The sequence below is a fragment of the Cebus imitator genome, unplaced genomic scaffold, assembly GCF_001604975.1.
Source record: "Cebus imitator isolate Cc_AM_T3 unplaced genomic scaffold, Cebus_imitator-1.0 Scaffold71, whole genome shotgun sequence".
NCBI classification, from domain to species: Eukaryota; Metazoa; Chordata; class Mammalia; order Primates; family Cebidae; genus Cebus; species Cebus imitator.
Window position 1 is genome coordinate 6181281 of NW_016107386.1, and position 19138 is coordinate 6200418.

At 45.9% G+C, this 19138-nt stretch overlaps 1 protein-coding gene across 3 annotated transcripts in view; it reads right to left on the bottom strand.

Moving 5' to 3' along the window:
* AFAP1L1 (actin filament associated protein 1 like 1) overlaps window positions 1-19138 on the bottom strand; it is a 68874-nt gene that overhangs the window by 13788 nt on the left and 35948 nt on the right. For all 3 annotated transcript variants that reach the window (XM_017531337.2, XM_037739551.1, XM_017531339.2), the window contains 8 exons: window positions 18401-18580; window positions 16366-16455; window positions 12439-12532; window positions 12049-12201; window positions 10431-10642; window positions 8649-8794; window positions 7928-8000; window positions 5676-5787 (listed from right to left, as the gene is read on the bottom strand). In XM_017531337.2, the coding sequence (XP_017386826.1) occupies window positions 5676-5787; window positions 7928-8000; window positions 8649-8794; window positions 10431-10642; window positions 12049-12201; window positions 12439-12532; window positions 16366-16455; window positions 18401-18580 (1060 nt within the window). The remainder of the gene's footprint in view (window positions 1-5675; window positions 5788-7927; window positions 8001-8648; window positions 8795-10430; window positions 10643-12048; window positions 12202-12438; window positions 12533-16365; window positions 16456-18400; window positions 18581-19138) is intronic.

A 19138-nucleotide genomic window follows, 5' to 3' on the forward strand; every position in this document is an offset into this window, starting at 1 on the left:
GTGTGTGTGTGTGTGTGTGTGCGCTATACAGAGCCACACACAGCTCTTTGTAAGTTGGTGCAGAATGATTCCTGCAGTTTGTGTATGTGTGTGTGTGTGTATGTGTGTGTGTGTGTGCTATACAGAGCCACACACAGCTCTTTGTAAGTTGGTGCAGAATGATTCCTGCAGTTTGTGGATAATTAGGGGTCTTGTCTACCCAGCTGTGCTGGGATTGCAGTGGTCACCCAGTGACCCATGCAGAAATCAGTTCCTGACACAACTACCCTGCAGTTCAAGCCTGATCATAAATACAGCATGGAGGACCTTCTGACTTCCATTGTTACTGATGAGAAGTCAGCTGTTAATGTTACTGGGGTTCTTTTATACATGATGACTTGATTTTCTCTTCTGCCTTCTAGATTTTTTCCTTATCTTTGGTATCAGCATTTTTAACATGATATGTCTTTTGTAGATCTCCTTGCCTTTATCCTACTTGGACGTCACTGAGCTTTGCGGATGTATAGATTAATGTTTTTCAATAAATTTGGCAAGTTTCAGCCATTATTTGAATATTTTTAATGCTCAGCTCTCTCTCTTCTCTCCCTCTAGTACTTCCTATACATGTATGTTTGTTCACTTAATGGTGCTCCACAGTTCTCTGAGGCTCTGTCGTTTTTCTTCATTTTTTTTCTTTCTGTTCTTTGGTTTGCATAATCTATATTTTTCTATTATCAAGTTCACTGATTCTTTCTTCTACCAGGTCAAATTCACTATTGTGCCCATTGAGTGGGTTTTTTGTTTCAGTTATTATACTTCTCAGCCTCATGATTTTCATTTGGTTCTTCTTTTTACAATTTCTGTGTCTTTATTGGTAGCCTCTATGAATATATTATCAATAATATATTCCATATAACTATACTATATACTATAATATAATATAGGATAGCATATAGTTATATTCCATATAACTACAGTGTAATTCTATATACCTGTACTACAGTGTGTAGTACAGTGTAGTATAGTACTCAGTGTAGTCTATTTCTTCCTGCAGTATGAAGCCAATTTCTCTGGAACAACAAGAAATACATTTCTATTGTTTATACGTTACCTAGTTTATGGGAACTTGTTATAGCAGGAGGAATGGGCTATTATCAATAATATATTGATAGAGACTACCAATAATATAGGCTATCTGTTAATACACTGTCATCTTCCTGTAACAACCGTACTATACTGTACTACACTGTAATAACTATCTGTTAATACACTGTCATCTTCCATTCCTTTATTTCTTTAAGCACGGTTTCCTTAAGTTCTTTAAATATATTTATAATGGCTGCTTTAAAATATTTGTTAAATTCTACCTTTGGGCCCTCTCTGGGGTAGTTTCTGTTGCTTTTTTTTCCTTCTGTATGGGTCACATTTTCCTGCTTCTTCGCATTTTCATAATGTTTTGTTGAAAACTGGTCATTTTCGAGACTATATTGTAGTATCTTTTGATATGCATCCCCCCAATCAGGTTGTTGGGTTGTTATTTGTTTAGTGACTTGTCTGAACTATTTTAGTGTAGTCTATTTCCTCTTGCAGTATGAAGCCACTGAAGTTGCTCCTCAGAGGCCACAGCCTTGGCATGTGTACAGTCACTCTGGGATGACAGTGTATTAGCAGGGATTTCTCTGACTCTTTCCATAATCTCCTGTTAAGCAGTCTGCCTCTGTTGCTCTTAGACCCAGCTGTTAGGCTCTGCTAATTGTCAAGTGTTTGCTCTATTGTTTTTGACAATGCATCAGTTACTCCACAGTCTGATCCAATTAAATTCAGCCCCTTTATGGGGTAGTTTTAGAGGCTCATTTTGAGAATTGTTCTAACCTCAGGAGGGCTCTTTTTATTAAAAATTAAAAAAAAAATTTTTTTTTGAGACAGGGTCTCACTCTGTCACCCAGGCTGGAGTGCAGTGGCATGATTGCGGCTCACTGCAACTTCTACCTTTTGGGTTCAAGTGATTGTTGTGCCTCAGCCTCCTGAGAAGCTGGGATTACAGGTGCCTGCCACCATGCCTGGCCAATTTTTGTATTTTTAATAGAGACAGAGTTTTCCCATGTTGGCTAGGCTAGTCTTGAATTCCTGGCCTCAAGTGATCAATCTGCCTCAGCCTCCCAAAGTGTTGGGATTCCAGGCGTGAGCCATCATGCCTGGCTAAGGGCATTTTTTTTTTAGCTCTTTCTGTGGTTCTCTCTGATAAGCTAGCTGGCCTATGGTTTAGTTTATTGTTCTCATGGAGCTACCAGCCTCCTCCTATTTACCACCAAATCTCCATTGTTTTTGAGAGCACCCTTTGGTTTAAACTTTCCCACACTCTGTTCCAACTACAGTCAGTTCTTTTGAGGAAGAGCTCTAGAGTTCTCTGTTCTTAGGACCTGCCTTTCCCTACTGGCCGAAATCGCTGAGTCACTGCTCTGGATCCAGGGGTGGGAACAATGGCCTATGCTGTAATTTGAATGTTTGTCCCCTCCAAAACTCATGTTGAAATTTAACTGCAATTGTAACAGTATGAAAAGGTAGGACTTTGAGAGGTGATTTAGGTCCTGAGGGCTTTGCCTTCATGGGTGGTATTAACCCCCTTTTGCCTCTTTGCCCTTCCATTTTCTGCCAGGTGATGATCCAGCAAGAAGGACCTTGCTAGATGTCAACACCTTGATCTTGGACTTTCCAGTCTCCAGACTGGGAGCTAGTAATTTCTGTTCATTATAAATTACCCAGTCTCTGGTATTCTGTTATGGCAGCATAAAATGGATTAAGACAGCCTGTTTCTCTTGCAGTGACATTCCTGGTATGAGCAGGGTGCTGGGTAGGGGCAGTAACCTCTGGTCTTCTCTGCCTGCCTCTCCCAGCATGGGACCTCTGGCCTACAAGTAAGCTAGGATGAGGGCAATCAGGGCCCCAGTATTCTTGGCTTACCTTACCTGGGGCAAAGCCTTTGCTCTATACTCTGGGTAGAGGAAGGGAACTTCCTACCTCTTGGCTGCAATCACCTGAAATTTATCCTCTGCAGCATGGAGCTGAGTATGAGAAGAAATACTGCCCTTTCCGGGGAGATACTATAGCCCTTGACTGAAGAGGGAGGCCTGTTTTCTTGTTCAGACCTGCCTGGAGTGGAGATTCTTTCAAACTGAGTTGAGGAGTAAAGGGGTAGGTTGTGGCTCAAATGCTACAAACTCTCACTGTTCTGAGATTTAGCAAATTTTCTAGAATAAATGTTTCTTCATTTGCTCTTAGGAAAATTTCCAAACTTTAGATAATTGTTTGTTTTAATAAATTTCACCAGCTACAACTGTTTTGCTAGGGAATGGGTCTATGCAGCTTCTCACACCACCATTTTTCTCAGCAATCTACTTGATCTCCATGATTCTTGCTTCTTGATATTCACGCCCTTTTGTGGTCCCCTCCCACACTAAACAATGCTGACCTTTGTAACCATTGGGACATTGCAGAATGACAGAGTGTAACTTCTAACCATAGGTCATAAAAGACCTTGCAGCATCAGTCTTGCTGTTCCCTCTTGGGTTGCTTGCTCTGGGGGAAGCCAGCTGTCACATAACAAGGACAAGCAACTCTATGAAGAGATTCCCATGGCAAAGAACTGAGGCCTCCGTCCAACAATCAGCACAAACTTGCTAGGCATGCAGTGAGCCATCTCAGAAGTGGATCCTTCAGCCTGTCAAGCCTTCAGATGACTTCAGATGACCAGCCAACATATTGAGATCTCATGAGACCCCAAGCCAGAACTACCTATCCAAGCCATTTGGGATTCCTGACCCATAGAAACCATGTGACATAACACATGTTCATCATTTAGAGGAACTAAATTTTGGGTAATTTCTTATGTAGCAATAGGCAATTAATACATGATCATGGACAAGATTCTTTGGCTGTAGACTAGATGTTTACATCCCCCAAAATTCATATGTTGAAACCTAATCCCCTATTGATGGCACTTGGAGGTGGGGCCTCTGGTAAGTGATTAGGCCACGAGGGTAGAGCCCTCATGGGTGGGATGAATGCCCTTAGGAAAGAGACCCCAGGGAGCAAAAACATGGCCATCACCAGGAAACAGGCCCTCACCAGACACCAAATCTGCTGCCACCTTGATCTTAGACTTCCCAGCCTCCGGAACAATGAGAAATACATTTCTGTTGTTTGTAAGTAACCCAGCTTATGGAATTTTGAAATAGCAGGAGGAATGGATTAATATATCTTCCCTTTTATTTCCTTCAGTTTCTTCATCTAAAAAACAACCTTGTTGGAATTCATCAGTAGTTTTTCACTGTAGTTTCCCAATGCTGGAAACTTATGACCTCACAGTGATGGCTAACAGGAAAAGTGGAGGCCCAGTAGGCCTCAATCAGAGTAGCTCCACTTTTATTTTTCTTTTATAAGCTGGGCTTTCATATAAGATTTGATTTGAAGAAAGGGTCTGCTTTTTTACGTGTGTTTGTTAGTTTTTTGTTGTTGTCATTGACATTGAGTGATTTCTTTAATCTTACATCCTTTTTTTTTCAGTTTAGATTTCCATTTTAAAATGGTCATTTCACAAGGCCCTGTATTTCCAGTGCCTCTGAGAGTAGAGTGCAAAGTTACACAACCTTCTGATTGTTCAGAGAGGAAACTCAGGCCCAGAGAGGGGAAAGAACTTTTCCCAAAGTTGCACAGTAATTCAGTGGTCAAGGGAGGAATGAGGAGTGGAATACACATTTCCTGATCCCCAGAAGGGATGATCTATACAAATGAAATGGAGCTATAATATAGAAAATATTTTTAAAAATAGATATTAACAAATAAAAGTAAGTTTTCAAAAAGCACAGAACAGGACTTGACTCTGTTGAGATGCAGGGGGAAGAAATGTAAAGGAACAAAGAAAAAACTCTTGGAACATGCCGTCCCACAGGAAGTTGGCTTGTTCATAAAGATAAATCACACAGAAGCACAGATTACTGTTGGAAGTAAAAAAGAATTCACAACAGAGTTGCCTGGCATACATAGTCATCATTGTGCAGTGTGGCAATCAGGCACTTCACTGAGCCCCTGTGGGGTGCTAGCAGAGCTAGGGTGGGATACCACAGCGAGCTCTGGCTTTCATGGCAGCTGGATCCAGGGTATTTGGATGGATTCAATTCTGTCTTATTACCCCAGATCAGAAATCACAAATTGTTAGCCTCTGAAACAGATACAGCTTGTCAACAATCTCTCTCTCCTTTCTATTTGGCCTCATTCAGTGCTAAATTACAAAAAAAAAATTGTTGCTGATATTAAAAAATAAGTAAATTTCACCTAAAGTCTAGATTTGTTGCCTGTTTTAAGTAACTGGCAGATGTGGTGTTAGGGGCCTGGTACTGCTGCATGGGGATTGTCTTCTGGAGCTGTGCAGCAGCCTCCCCTAGAGTTGGGACCTGAGCACTCCGGTTTCCTACAGTTCCCCCCACCCCCCAACTCCCTGTCATTTTCCCTCTGAGGACACATGCTGGCTGCCCTTTATCATTGTGCTTGCGCTGTGATTTTTCTTGCGGTATGTATTTTCTTGCATCTCACTTTGCTCATTTATTTACCCACCAGAGGAACTGATTTTGAAATCCCTCCTATAGACTGGTTCCTTCCCTTCCCGCCTAGTCAGCAGGGGAGGCTCACACACAACTCACTGGAGGCATGGCGTTTGACTGTGACCTGTGGGTCCACGCGATGGGACTTCTCACTGCAGGAGGAGGCGTGGCGCTTCACCTGGGCCCCTGTGGGGCGCTTAGGCTCTTCATCCTGGTGGGAGATGGAGGAAGATGGTCAAGTGCAGGCAGGCGCAGACTCATCACTGCAGAGTATACTGTGGTCTTTGCTCAGTATGGGCTCTTCTTGCTCTGAGATCTTGGCCATACAGTTTTAGACTTGCACAGCACTCAAAAATCATAAAGCAGTTTTTCTAGCAGTATGTCATTTGAACCTCATACTTTTCTGCTGGGGAGCAGCAGAAGGCAACCCTAAACTATAGTATCTGCTGAGAGGAAAATTAGAAAGTCTCAAAAGACTGTGGGTGGCTATAACTGATTTATCATAGATATTTTTGTCTTTAGAACATTTGGAAGTATCCTGATTTTCTGAATTGCTAACAGAGTCTTCCCTCAAGAAGAAAAGTCTTGGATGTGATCAGCCAGTGACAGAAGTGACATAATTTAATAGACCAACTATACATTTGAGCATGAGGAATATTAAGAACACCAAAAATCCAGTCAAAGCTTAGGAAACCATGAGTTTAAAAATGATAATAATGTAATAAAATAATGATGTTGTCAACAACAGTACTATTATTTATTCCTCTGTATAAATAACTTTCCAATGTCTAGGCACTATGATCATTTTTTCTTTTCTCGAGTGCAGTGGTGTGATCATGGCAGCCTCAACCTTCTGGACTCAAGTGATCTTCCCACCCCAGCCTCCCAAGTAGCTGGGACAACAGGTGCACAGCACCATGCCCAGCTAATTTTTGTAGAGACAGGGTTTCGCCATGTTGGCCAGTCTGGTTTCAAACTCTTGGGCTTCAGTGATCCACCCACCTCAGCTTCCCTAAGTGCTAGGATTACAGGTACGAGTCACTGCACCCAGCCTAAATGTTTATTTTTTGAGATAGAGTCTCACTCTGTTGCCCAGGCTGGAGTTTGGTGGCATGATCTTGGCTCACTGTAACCTCTGCCTCCCGGGTTCAGGTGATCCTTCTGCCTCAGCCTCTCGAGTAGCTGGGACCACAGGCATGCACCACCATGCCTGGCTAATTTTTGTATTTTGTTTTAGTAGAGACAAGGTTTCACCATGTTGGCCAGGCTGGTCTCGAGCTCCTGGCCTCAAGTGATCCTCCCACCTCAGCCTCCCCAAATACCGGGATTATAGGCATGAGCTACTGAATCCAGCCCCCACCTAAACTTTTTTACTTAAAGTATTATTTAATTCTTGCAGCCATCCAAGAAGGTAGGTTTTATCATATCCTTTTGGAGTCAGCAAGTGAGGACCAGAGAAGTGAAACTCGGTCCTAGCCCTGAGTCTGGGTCTCCAACCTTTTATGTCCTTAAGTGCTAAGCTGTCTTGTTACTAAACTCTGCAACTGAGAAAAACCTCAAGCTACATCCACAGGTTTATCTTACTCTGAAGAAAGACCATATGAACAGAAAGATGACTGGAGAAATTTCTAGAAAAGGGAGTCCTGGAGGTGAAAACTCAGTGTGTCATCCAGCACCATCCAAGGCGGAGGCCCTGTCTGTAGACACATGTGTTGTCCTAGGCAGCTTAATTGCCTCTCTCCTGCTAGCTGTAAGGCCTGACCCACCCACCAGCGTCTGACTGGAATGTGGCTCTCCTCTCGCCTTCTGAGGGAGGAGACAGCACAGGGCATGCTGCCAAGAGCATTCCAGGTCATGCGATGGCTACACAGGACTCACTGTAAATTAATACGCTGCTATCTCCCTGGTTTAGCAAGCAAAACATGGAGACTGGCCTGGGAGCTGAAGTTCCCAGATTATGAAGGTGACCATGTAAAGGCTTGCGCAGGCCCCACAGTCAGCATTTGCCCCAGACACCACAGAATCAGTAGGATAAGTTCAGAGTGATAAATAGGAGGAGGGCCCCATCATCTTGCTCAAACTGGAAACGATGCCGCACCTTTCTGTAGTGCTTGACAGTCTACAGAGCCCTTTCTTCCTCCCAACCTGGGGCTCTTTCCACTGTACCACCCAGCCTCCTGTGCCAGGGATTCCTCATCCTGAGCCATGCTCTATCATAAGAAGGGCTCCCCTTCTAGCTGCTGCTGCTTAAGTGAAAAGGATCTCTCCGAGGCAGAAGATAAAGGGAACAGAAAGAGGGAGAGCTTAAAGTAGCCTTTGCCACATTCCTGGGCAGCCCCAAGAAACTTTACCTGCATCTTTTCGTAAGGAACATCATCATAGACTCGGGGCTCAGGCCACTGATTCTGGCAGGATCTTGCATATCTAGAAAATAAAAGGGACAATGACAATGATGCTTTGCAGCTTACAATACTTTCCTGTCCACACTCTCATTGATTCTGGCAGAAACTTTAAGGCAGGTTGGAAGATTAGAAAAGCAAGATAACAGGCAGCATTGTGTCCTGGGCTGTGTTAGGGCGTCATAGGCAGGACCAATGTGATTCTCATTCAACGTGCAAGGCAGGTAATTCATCACCACCATTCTATGAGTCAGAAAACAGAGATCCTAGATGGCAAGCAACCAGCGCAAGCTTCCACAGCTGGTGGTGACAGAGCTGGGACTCGAATCTGGCTCTTCTAGTACAGAATGCCATATACTAGCCACGTGTCCATGCTCAAGTGTGTGAAAGCTTAAAGTCCCATGGCATGAGGGCAGAGCCCAGGCCGCTACTTCAAGGCTTCTCTACTTTTTCTCCTTCCATTTGCAGCTTGCCTCTGACCCTGGGCCACCTCCTTCAGCCAGGTCCCCACTCCTTACTATAAGAGGAAGACACCTATTCCAACTTCCCAAGGAAGCAGAGCTTTCCTTAGCTCCTCCCTTCCCTCCCAGTGCCCAGGGCTGGACTCAGCCTCTGAGAGGGATGGAGACAGGAAAGGTCCTGGGCAAGTGTGGCGGGTACAGCTGACCCTTACAGGAAGGAGTTGCGCCCAGCACTGACGATGCTGGTTAAGGTCTCCACGTCCACGTAGTCATAGTGCAGTGCCTCCGGGGTGACTCTGGAGCCCATCTCCACCAGCAGCAGCCCAAGCCAGCGACCCATGTCCTCCGAACAGCTTGCCTGAAGGACAGGAGGCAAAGGTGGAGTTCATTTTCATACAGTCAGCACTTCTGGAGATCTGTTGACTTTAGCCAAATCCAGAAATATTTATAAGTACTGACTATGTACCCGATACTCAGGGGTCAAAGAGGAATAAGATCATAGTACACATCTAGAAATTTAAGAAGCTTCCTTCTTCCATCCATTCAGGTTTCCACTCAAATGTCACCTCCTCAGAGAGGCCCTCCCTGATGACCTCTCTAAGACAGAGGTCTCCCTGCCCTCACTTTCCATTCTCAGAGCCTTCCCAACCATTAGGATATAAAACCAACATTGAGTGTTCTCTGAATTTTTAAAAAATATTTACTTTTTATTAGAAAAGGCAATTTCTTATATAACTCAATCAATTTTTTCCTTGTGTTATAATTGCCAAATAATTAAAGTACTGCGTATTCAAAAATCTCCAAGAAGTTGACAGTCAACTAAACACAGACTTATGTTAATTCTCACTTAAAGAACATCTTATAAAGTCAAATTAGTACACAAATGCTAAACTTCAATAAATAAAGCATATTTTTTGTTAGAAAGCTTCATGTATAAGAGACATGAGACATCTCAAACTACAAAAAATGAAAGTGAGTTAGAGAGGCAGTCTTTTTTGAAATTTAAGAACTGAGAGAGGCATTGGGTCTTGGGCAGAAAACAAGAGCAAGAGGTCAGGTTCTAGGACAAGACCAAGAAACCACTGGCCCTCTGTGGACCCCTGGATAAAGTGCGTGGCTTCCCTGGCCTCAGTTTCCTTATCTGTGATGGGAGAAGGTAGTTTTTTGTTTTCCTCTAGTGTATAACATTTTAAATTTTAAATCGCCAAAGGGTTGCTATGTGGAAGAGAGCATCCACGTATTCTGCATGACCTCAGAGAGGAGGGCTAGTCCGTGGGTAAGAAGGAGAGTGAATTGGTGAAATGAAATCACACTTCATTTACTCATTTGTTCAACAAATATTACTAGAGCCTATAGTAGTCTAGTGCTGGACATCATGCAGAGTTCTGGAAAAACAAAAGTATGCAAAATAGGATTGGTTATTGCCTTCCTGGAGCTTAAAGATTTCAACTCAGTATGGGGAAAATCTTTCTAAAATTTAAATTGCTCAATGGGAGGGGCAGTGGACCTCCTCCTTCACCAGAGGAGGCTACTGGTACAAGGTCTGGTAGAGGAGATTCCAAAATGTGAATGGGTTACACCAGACTAGGTGCCTTTCAGGCTTGAGATTTTAAGGTAAGGGAGAAGAAACAAACCTTGGTTCTGGGGATACCAGATTTAGTGAATAAAATACAGAATGTTTATTTTAATTTGCATGGTAGATGAACAACGAATACTATTTTAGTACTGATGAAGCCCCAATCTTGCATGGGACATATCTATATTATTATGAAAACGTTTCAGGTAATATTCGTGGCTTACCTGAAATTTAAATTAAGTGGGTGTCCTGTATGTTGTCTTATAATCCTACTCGGGTCACCTGACAGGAATGGGGCTTGCTTTCCTTCCCCTTCAGTCCCTGGGCTGTCAGTAGCAAGGGCTCCCTCACACAAAACACAACACTCAGGCCAGAGTCCCCAGACCAAGCACCACCCGCCTCCCCCATCTCCTCTCACCTCCAAGATGGCCACCTCCTGCCGGTTGCGCAGGATCCTGAAGGCAAACGGGTGTCGGGGCCCAAAGCCCGGGGCCACTTCACAGCCTTGCAGGGCGATGGCGTTCACATGGGTTTGCAGGTCCGTGTGGTCCTTGTGGAAATACAGAGTGTTGCACTTCAGGCGGCACCAGCGTTCCTTCCAGCCCTGGTTCACCAGTACGTTCAGGTAGCCTGGAGGAGACAGTGGCTGATGTTCCCACAGCCTGCCCTGGGACAGCATGGGGATGCAAGGTGGCTGCATGTGTCTGCTGGAAAGAAGGTCTTGGGGTCCCGGTCAGCTCTCTCTCCCCCGTGACCTCTGGTGACTTGGGTCTACTTTTCTCTGAGTTTGTTTCTTAGCTGTGAAATACAGACTGTTAATGGCATTCATACATCTCTGCACAGCCTTTGGACTATACCAAGCTTCATGAAAAGGGCAGGAACTACTGCATAGGATAAATAAAAGACACAACTCTTGCTTTTCTCATCAAATCAAAACTGTTACTGAAAGATGGAAAATAATGGATGATGCTGACACCCAGTGGCAGCGTGTGGGAACAAAAATGTCTCGCTTACATAATCCTAAAATTGACCAAGGCATAGCTGCTATATAGCTAATGACCCACAGGTTTGGAATTCCCTCATAATGTTTTAGATTTAAATTTGTTTATTTTTGCCATAACAGATTCTGATTCGCTGATTACAAAATATTTCTTTGTAGCCATGTATTTATGTATTTATTTTTTGAGACTGGGTCTCCCTCTGTCACCCAGTCTGGAATACAGTGTCTCTATCATGGCTCACTGCAGCCTCGACCTCCTGGGCTCAAGTGATCCTCCCACCTCAGCCTTCCAAGTAGCTGGGATTATAGGCATACACCACCATGCCTGGCTAATTTTTGTATTTTGGGTAGAGACAAGGTTTCATCATGTTACCTGGGCTGGACTCAAACTCCAGGGCTCAAGCAATCCTCCGTCCTCAGCCTCCCAAAGTGCTGGGATTACAGGGGTGAGCCACTGTGCCTGGCCCTGCCATGTACTTTTATAATATTTTTTTCAGGGTTAGAATATTACTGCATATCCAAAATATGATTTTTGAAAACTGGATTCCAGTACATGGAACACTACATTTACGTGAGTAAATAATGTTTTCCCCTTCAAATCACTTTTAATTCACATTGAATGCATTTATAACAAAAAGTACCTAAATATTTTTCTCCAAGAAATTTCCCTATAAGATGGGTTGTAACTTATACACCTGGCATGCCCTATGTTGGGAAATAAGATACCCCTGTCTTGTTATAGTAAACTGGGAAACTGAGGCCCAGAGATGGGCAGTGATTTGGGCTAAGGTCACAGGGAGCATAGAATACAGTGGTCAGCGGACTTTTCCTCTCGCTGAGTGTCAGGGCCTCTGGGGAGGGAAGTGACGGGAAGGCCTAGAGTGTGAATGGAGTGGGGTTTAGCCTCCTAGTAGGCTGGGATTCTCTCCCCAGCCCTGGGGGTGAGGTGGATGACGCATGAGGTCTCCTGGCCTCAGCCCCAGAAGCCCGCGCCCACAGGTCCTGAACACCCTTCCTCCCTGTGCCCTGGACCCACCACAGCAGGGAACCTCCTCCTCGGCGGAAGACGTCTGCAGGTCATCAGCCAGTTGCTTCTTCTTGGAGAAGTTGATGATACGGGTGATCTTGCGGCCCGCAGCCCTGCTCATTGAGCCCTTCAGCTCTGCCAGGCTGCTCTTCTTACCTCTGCCTGTTTGGAAAATGGGTCAGGGCAGTAGAGGGAGCTCCAGGTCCCACCCACTCTTAGTCTTCCCCATGGCCTTTTCAGCCTGCACACAGGGATGGACCTGCAGCTCCAGGTACGGCAGGCCAGGTCACCTTACCCAGGTCTCCAGAGTGGTCGGGACCTGCTCTGCCGCTGTATGCCCATGGGCAAGGCCCCTCCCACTTCCAACATTCCCCAGCCTGAGCCCCCAGAGGCTCCTACCGTGATCACAGGCCTCCCGGCGGCCAAGGCTAGAACAGTTATCGCCTATGCCCACGCTGTCAGAATCTGAGGTCTGCTTCTCTTGGGACAGCCTCTGAGGAGGGACACAGACAGTCCCCCATCAGAGGGCACATTCAGAAGTACCCAAATGTCCCTTTATTGGTTCAGTCTTCCTCCAACTTCCCCAGCACATGATAATTAGCTAACAAATGTTTGTCAGCAACTATCCTGTGTCTGATACAATACCAGGTATTGGGAAGACAACCATAACTTAGATATAGTTGTGTCTTTGGGCAATTCACAGTCCGTTTGGTGAGGGAGGCAATTAATTATAACACTTTGAGATGGATGTCTTAGGAATTTGGACTGTATTTGGCAGGTGACAGGGAGCTGGGAAAGTAAGTGGAACACTAATGTAAACCAAATTGGTTTAGGAAGTTACTTCTGGTGGCATTGTGGGGATAGACAAGAGGGGACAAGACTGGAAGCAAAAGAGCCACTTAAGATCTTGAGTGTCATCTGTATGTTTATTGTGGCACTGTTTACAATAGCAAAGACTTGGAACCAACCCAAATGCCCATCAATGGTAGACTGGATAAAGAAAATGTGGCACATACACACCATGGAATACTGTGCAGCCATAAAAAGGATGAGTTCATGTGCTTTGCAGGGACATGGATAAAGGTGGAAACTATCATTCTCAACAAACTGACACAAGAACAGAAAACCAAACACTGTATGTTCTCACTCATAAGTGGGTGTTGAACAATGAGAACACATGGACACAGGGAGGGGAACATCACACACTGGGGACTGTTGGGGAGTAAGGGGGCTAGGGGAGGCATGGCAGGGGGTGGGGGAATTGGGGAGGGCTAACATTAGGAGAAATACCTCACGTAGATGATGGGGGGATGGATGCAGCAAACCACTATGGCACGTGTATACCTATGTAATAATCCTGCATGATCTGCACATGCACCCCAGAACTTAAAGTATAATAATAATAATAATAATAAAAGAGAGCATCATCCTTGTCATAATGAGACTCAACAAGATCATGAACCAAGTGACAGTGAGGATGGAGAAAAAGAGATGAGCTGGCAGACATTTTCAAAACCGTCTTGGCGGGACCTGACTGTTGTGAAGATGTCTGCCAGCTCATCTGGAGTCCATTATGATCCTAACTTGGAGGAGAGGATGGGAAGGGAACACATACCCACACACCCACACATGACATGTCAACAGTTTCACTGCCAGCCCAAATTAGTTTTACTCATTACACCAACTCTAGACCATTTATCAATTCATTCACACAAGGTCCCATGTATACTAGGTACCATGGGGTGTACAGTGGAAGCAATGATGACTCTTTTACTACTTATTAGCTGCGGAAATGTGGGAAAGTCCTTCTATCCCCTCAAAGCTGGGTTTTCTCACTTGAATTCCACCCACTTCAGAGGGCTGCTGTGAGGGAGCCAGCCCAAGTGAAGGCCCACTGACTATCATTTCCAATACCTGTGTGGTGTGCTGCCATCTTTCTGCAAGAAGCTAAACTGTGGCAGCCACACTTGGACCAGGATTAAATGACATCCACCTACCTAAGAAGGTAGAATTACAGAGCTCTGAGGTCCCAAAGCCTTTCCTACCAAGATCCTCTCAAATCAGGATCAGGGATGCTTCACCATAAGCACAGCACCAGGGGAACAGGGAGAACAGGAGAGCATGTACTCCTCTCAATTTCCGAAGGGCTTCAAACATGACACTTGTCAGAAAGGGGACAGAACCATCAAGTATAAAGAATCACCTCTTCAAACTGTGAAACAGAAGTTATGGCTCCATGTGTTCTGCAATGGTATAGAGATGGCAAGTTTTTCACCAAGATAGATAGTAAATACAAAGAAGTACTGGGAGCCCTCTGGAATGAACTCGATGATTCCATGGAGAAACAGACCCACCAATATCATGTCCTCACCCTCACTCTCCACCCAAAATAACACCCTGAACATTCTAGTTACCCTCCCCGTGGACACTCAGCCACAGGAAAGCTCAACTCTACAAGCTTACCTCTTCCTCTACACTTCCTCCAAGCTGCACCACAGCATACACTGGCAAGTGTGTGCACACACACTCATGCACACTGACACTGTCAACGCTGCTTTCCCTCTGGCCTCACTAATGGCAAAGGCTAAATGAGGATAGGACTGAGCTTCTCCTGCAGCCTGGGCACATGAATACCCATCTTCCACTCCCGGTGACTCTGCCTGATCCCATACCTTTGCTTCTGTTTCCTCCCCTCGGCCCACCTCTACCTCAGTAAAATCTTGCCTGTGCTCCAAGACTCAACATAGGTGCCCATCTTCCCTCACCCTTGTCATCCCTACAGCCAGCGTGAGCCCCTGTTCCACTCATTGTAGCTTTCTGGGATACTCTAATAGGCTGGTGGACTCTCCTTTCTCTCTGAACTCAACCACACTGGCTGTTTTCATTTCCAGGCTTCCTGCTCCTGCGCCTTTTCCCTCTGCTTACAATGCCTTTTCCCTCCCCTTCCCTGCTAATTTTTCATCTTCATCTGAAATGTCACTTCCTCAGAGAAGCCTTCCTGGAGCTCTGAGGCAGGAGCAGGGCTCCTGACACACACTCTCAGGGTACCTGGTACTTTTCCCTCCTAGCACTCACACAGCTTGCCATTTATAAGTCCGTGTGACTATTTGATTCATGCCTGCTTCCTACTGGGCTGGAAGGGCTGCGAGGGCAGGGCTTGCCTCTGTATGTGTTTAGACTGCATCTCAGTGGCTAGCACAGTTCCTGGAGTGCCCCAGATACTCAACAAGTACCTGTCAATCAGGTGCTCAGGATCCTGGCCTTAAGAGGTGGCGTGGCACAGTCATCAAGAACTAGAGTGTCTGGGTACAAATCCTGGCTACGTTTCTGATTTACTATGTGACCTTGGGCAAATCTCTGTCTCAGCTTTCTCTCCTGAAAAGGTAACTACCCAGAGAGTTGTTATGGAAATCACCTGAGTTAATACACGTAAAGCATTTAATACACTGCAGCGCATGCAGTCACAATCTATAAATACTAGCCTTGATTATATCATGTAAGGCCTGTGTCGGTGGGTCTTAAGCCTTCGCCTCGACTGTCATGCCCATTAAGGGGAGGACTTGGGTCCAGGGCCCTTTGTTACCCACAATAACTGGCAATCTGCAGGCACTGGGACATATTTGCCAACAGCCTGAACAACTGGCTAATGCCTGCTTCTCTCACCTTCCAAACATGAGAAGGCATACTCCTTCTCTTTCTTTCTTCTCTCTCGCTCTCTCTTTTCTTTCTCTTTCTTTTTTCTGAGACAGGGTCTCACTCTGTTGCCCAAGACGGAGCGCAGTGGTGCCATCATGGCTCACTGCAGCCACCACCTGCCAGGCTCATGCAATCCTCCTACCTTAGCCTCCTGAGTAGTTGGGACTAAAGGCACATGCCACCACACCTGGATAATTGTTTTGTAATTTTTTTTGTTTTAGAGATGAGGTCTTACTATGTTGTTCAGACTGGTCTTGAACTCCTGGGCTCCAGTGATATGCCCACCTTGGCCTCCTAAAGTGCCGGGATTATACATCCTCCTTTTCTAATTGACAAATTTCAACTTATTTGTCATGGCACAATTGAAATGTGACCTCCTCCTGTCCTGGCAGGGTGAGTCACTTCTTCTCTGGCTTGTACTGCACCTTGGGCATGGGCACTCATTTGTTCATGCATTCATGGATTCAGGAAACATTTATTAAGTACCTACAGTTATGCCAGCTCTGTGCTGGGCACCTATAGTTTGGCAGGTGCCTGGCTTTCCCCCCAGCCAGGGAGTTCCCCTGGGGCTGAGCCAGTGTTAAGTGGCCACTGCCTGGCCCCGGGAAGACCTAGTGGAGACAGATATACCTTGTCCAGGTCCAGCTTGCATAGGACAGGGGATCTGGGGACCTCCACTCCTTCAGCTCCCCCAACTGGCTTGCTCACTTCTCGGATGACCTGTGAAGAGGACACACAGCTGTGAACGGGTGGGCAGGAAAGCTGTGGATACAAAGGAAGAATGGGGTTTATGTGGTGAAGGCCATAGAACAGAGGGTCAGAGCCACTGTGGGGAAGAGATGGGCTGACACAACCCCTGCACGGTGTGGGGCACATCAGGGTTTGTAAAGGCTTTCTCCCATATCTGTCCCCTGGGTTGAAAAGATACAAGGATAGGGACCAAGAGGTTTATTGCTACTTAGTTGTGTGGTCTTGGAAGAGCTACTTCCCTGCTCTGGGCCTTAGTGTCCACATCTGTAACATGGGAATGATACTAGTCCTCTGCTTCCCTCCTTGGGTTACCTGAAGACAGTGGGACCATGGATGTGAAGAGTGATGGGAGCCATAAAGCCTCACAAGGGTGAGGGACCTGCTTCTGTGACCATGTGTACCTTTATAGCAACCTATAGGGTGGCTGGAGTTATCACCTCCATCTCCTAAAGGCATCCACTCGCTCGCCAAGGCCACACAGCGATAAGCATGAGATCAGGAAATAATCACAGCCACCATTTATTGCTCACTTATCTGGTGGCTCTTTGTGGATTATCTTGTTTTATCCCCTAGCAGCCTTGTGAGCCCTGAGTTCCAGCTTAGGATGATGAGCCTTGTAGAGGGGAAGCCACCTGTTAGCGGGCAGCAGAGCCAGGAACTAAATGCAGGCAGGACGGCTGCCCACTGTTAACCTCTGGGCTAACGGCCACCCAGGATCGATGTCAAGGTAGGTCTCTTTTAACTCCAGTCTAGGGCTCCGTGTGCTGACCCAACCAGCCCCTGTAGTGTACCGGCTCCCCCAGCAGGCAGGTTCTCTCCTTTCCTTCCCTCCTGAGACAAAAGAAACACCCAATGTTCCATCAGGAGGGCCGGTTATCACAGGAAGGAAGGGGCTGGGTGGGGAAGGAGGTGTTTGGTTTCATTGTTCCAGCAGGAAGATCAGAGGAAGACAGGAGGTGTCAGAGTGAAGCAGAGGCAGTGCAGGGATAAGGGAATGTGAGTGGGGCATCACTGTCATCTGACAGTAATTACTGACAGTTACTACACACTCACTGCCTGGCAGGCACTGTGCCAAGTGCTCTCCAGAATCCTTCCAAGGACCATTTCACAGATGAAAAAAACAGGCACAGGGAGGCAAAGTCATTTGCAGAAGGTCACACAACCAGTAATTGCCACTTAGGCCTGGGGCTTGAACTCAAGTGTGGGTGCCACGAAGTCCCTCCTCCCATGTCATCACTATGGCTTCCTGCCTATGGCCTTTGGAGTAGATTTACTTCCTAGCTTCAAATCCATGCTCCAACCACTTTGGTTGTGTGGCCTTTGGCAAATCACATTCGTTCTCAAAGCTGTGTCTTAGTTTCCTCATCTGTGAAATGGGAACAATAATATTTTTGTCCCATTTTGAAGCATAAATGAGGTCATGCCTGTAAAGTTCTTGGCACAATGCATGGCACAAAGTAAGTGCTCATTACGTGGTAACTCTCATTGTTCCATGTAGCTGCAGAGGCAGAAGCTGGCCCATGGGTGGTCATTACAAGATGTACATTTCAGGCAAGGAAGGATTTTTCTTTGTTGTTGTTTTAAGAATTCGCTTGTCTAATGATGCAATCAGCTTCTTTTGTAGATAATAAGTTCCCAGTTCCAGGAAGTACACAAGTGCAGACTGAACAAGCTCACAGTAAGGATTGGAAAGGGAATTCAAATAACTAAAAGGAACACATGCCTCCAGCATGAAGTCTGCCTCTTGGAGATATCGAGGCCCATTTCCATACATAAGCTGTATCCACGCACAGGACACTTGGGCTCAGGTACTGAGCAAGAGTTCTTCCAGGGACAGGAGCCAGCTCTACTGAGGGCTGGCTTGGGGAAGAGAGAAAGGGTGGGAAGGCGGGAAGGTCAAGTGCAGGCCACACACCTTCAGCCACTCCTCGGCCTGCTCTCGGCTCTGCAGTGCCAGCACCAAGACCTCAGTAGCCCCCTGGGTGAAACGCAGCTCGTGCCTCTTGTGCCGGCTGTCCTTGGGCACGTAGATGACGCTGCACGCATCCAGAGCCAACCTTAGATGCGGCTGCCGGTCCTTGGAGCTTTTGTAACACTGCACAGGGAGAGAAAGGCATCAGGATCTTCTGAAGTAGAGGGTAGAGGAGGGAGACATCCTCACACAAAGGCTCCGGGGGAAGCCCGACCTCCCTTTAGAGACCTCCACCACCCAGCTGGGCCATGGGTACTGTGTGAGGACAGCTGAAGGGTCCTCACCCTGGAAGAGAAGCCTGGTGGGAAGAGGCATCTTCGGGTAATCTTTAGTCACAACTACCTATTTGGGAAGAGGCAGACTGTAGCACAATCCTAGGAAGACCAGGCTAGCCTAAAGAACTAGAGAAGAAATGGGCTGGCTTGGGAGGAAGCCAGTTAAAAATCCACCTGGCAGGAACTTGGGAGACAGAATTCTAGCAGAGATGGAGGATTGGCCTTGGCAAGTCAATAGTTTATGAATAATGATTCTTACTTCCCCATTTTTTTTGGTAATGAGGCCAGCATTACCTTCATACCAGAACCTGACAATAACATTATGAAAAAAGAAAATTATAGGCTAATTTCTCTCATAACACAATTGCAAAAGCCCTGAACAAAATACTAGCAAATGGATTCCAGA